This window comes from Pteropus alecto, unplaced genomic scaffold, assembly GCF_000325575.1.
Source record: "Pteropus alecto unplaced genomic scaffold, ASM32557v1 scaffold17, whole genome shotgun sequence".
NCBI lineage: Eukaryota > Metazoa > Chordata > Mammalia > Chiroptera > Pteropodidae > Pteropus > Pteropus alecto.
The window spans coordinates 2,372,857-2,374,710 of NW_006440645.1; the positions used below are offsets into that span (position 1 = coordinate 2,372,857).

The 1,854-nt window shown below is 46.7% G+C and overlaps 1 protein-coding gene across 1 annotated transcript in view; it reads right to left on the bottom strand.

Moving 5' to 3' along the window:
- The window catches only part of SEC24D (SEC24 homolog D, COPII coat complex component), a 75,774-nt gene that overhangs the window by 25,853 nt on the left and 48,067 nt on the right, over positions 1 to 1,854 (bottom strand). The window contains 2 exon segments of the mRNA XM_025050929.1: positions 636 to 729; positions 1,314 to 1,505. Of these exon segments, the coding sequence (XP_024906697.1) occupies positions 636 to 729; positions 1,314 to 1,505 (286 nt within the window).

The following is a 1,854-nucleotide window of genomic DNA, read 5'->3' on the forward strand; positions in this document are numbered from 1 at the left end:
GGGCCGAGGGGCTCGCTGGCCGTGGGCCTGGGCTTTCCAAAGCGATTCTCTGCCCCTACCCCGCCCCGCTGCCTTTTTGGGGGACCACAAGTCATGAACATCATGTCTCGTAGAACTGCCACATGTCTCCTGCCACACTGAGGAACTCAGAAGCTGGCACAGTGGACCTCACACTGCCTCACCAAACACGGGCATGTACTCGATCCTGGCATTCTGTGAGGCCCGATGCAGTCCTCCCATCTGCCGGTGACAGTCATGGGCCTTGCCCTTGCATGTTTAAAAACCCCAAGGAAAAAGAGGGCGAAGTGGGGATTTTTCTCTTCATATCTGGTAGTTCAGATACTGCTGAAATATTTCTAAATAGGTCATATAAGGTCCACACAGAGCCACAGGGAGGAGCTGGACCGGAAACGCTGCTGGAATCGGCCGCTCAGATGCTGGCGCACTGGGACACGACCGCTGGGAGCCAGCCGGTTTTGGCCCGTTTTCTCCCGAGATTTGTGGGCACGTGGGAAGCAGCCTCTAGCAACCTGCACGTGTTAATGAAGGCAGTGGCTCCTTCACAGGTGACACCTGCCTTGTGTGTGTGTCTATCTGCTGATCTCACCTCCTAGCATTAAGGGGCTTCTGCTCACCTTCAGGGCCTCCATGCCGGCCCGGACGACAGGGGCAAAGACAGTCTCGTTCTCAGCGGAGTCCGCGAACATCTCGGGAATCTGGTCCAGCAAACTGTAAGGAATGCATGAGCAAAGGTGTTAAATGTTTAGCAGATCTGCAATAAACTTCAAGAAATAAATCAGTCACCTTTCCAGCCCTCTCTCACACATCTGCCATTCATTTCGTCCTGAACACCTGAACACCTGAGGGTGGATCTCAGGCCATTCCTCAAGGAATTATATCCTGGCATGGTTTGGCACCGACGCTTAGGATTTGGTTGGAACATTTACAAAATCACACTCTTTGTAGCTATTTGTTCAATTCACTGCATTTCTGACCTCGGAGACTATAAATTTTTGAACAGTCCTTTAGTTACTGTCGTCATCACTGGATGCACTCAGCCACAGGCAGGAAATAGCTTCCTTTCATTACCCTTCCAGCAAAGAGAAGGGACTGATCGGGTTGAACATGGGCAGTAAATAAATCTCCTTTTTAAAGACAGTGGTCTACATTAAAAAGACAGAGCTAACACAAATGATAATTTTACAATCCCTGCGCTAAATCCCCTTGCTAACAGCGAAACAAAATGATGTCTGATTGAATCAAGAAAACAGACACCTGATTTGTACCTAAATTACGAAACACGTGATATTTACTTGTGAATCACAGATTGGGATTCTTGATAGTTGACAAGGAAACCATCCAGCAAAGGGACGAAGACCTCGCTCACGTCGGTCACCACCATCATCTGAGGCTGGGCCAAATTACTCTTGACATTGAAGAAATGGAGGGCCTTGTTGTATGTGACGAAGCCGACGCGGATGGCAGAAGTCTCTTCCTGCTCTTCCCTAGGGGGAGAGAGAAAGGAGTTTGAGGATCCTCCATAAATTTACAGGAGAGAGGTTTCTGTCAGAAATTCAGTAAGAATACTTCTATAAAACGTATGGAAGACGTGTTTAAAGTTTTAGACTCCTCTGAATTACTATTTATCAGATGTACACAATACTGAGCCACAGTGGTAGGCGATGGGGGATGTTACAAAAATAAGTTAAGGAAAAAATTCTCAAAATTCCAGGTAAAAAAGTTAAATAGATATATGAAAACATTTGCTCGTATTTCTTTATTCTCAATCCATAGCGTTTTTTCATAAACAAGCTAGGCTTATCACATTCTTCATAAACGCAGACCTAGAAACCA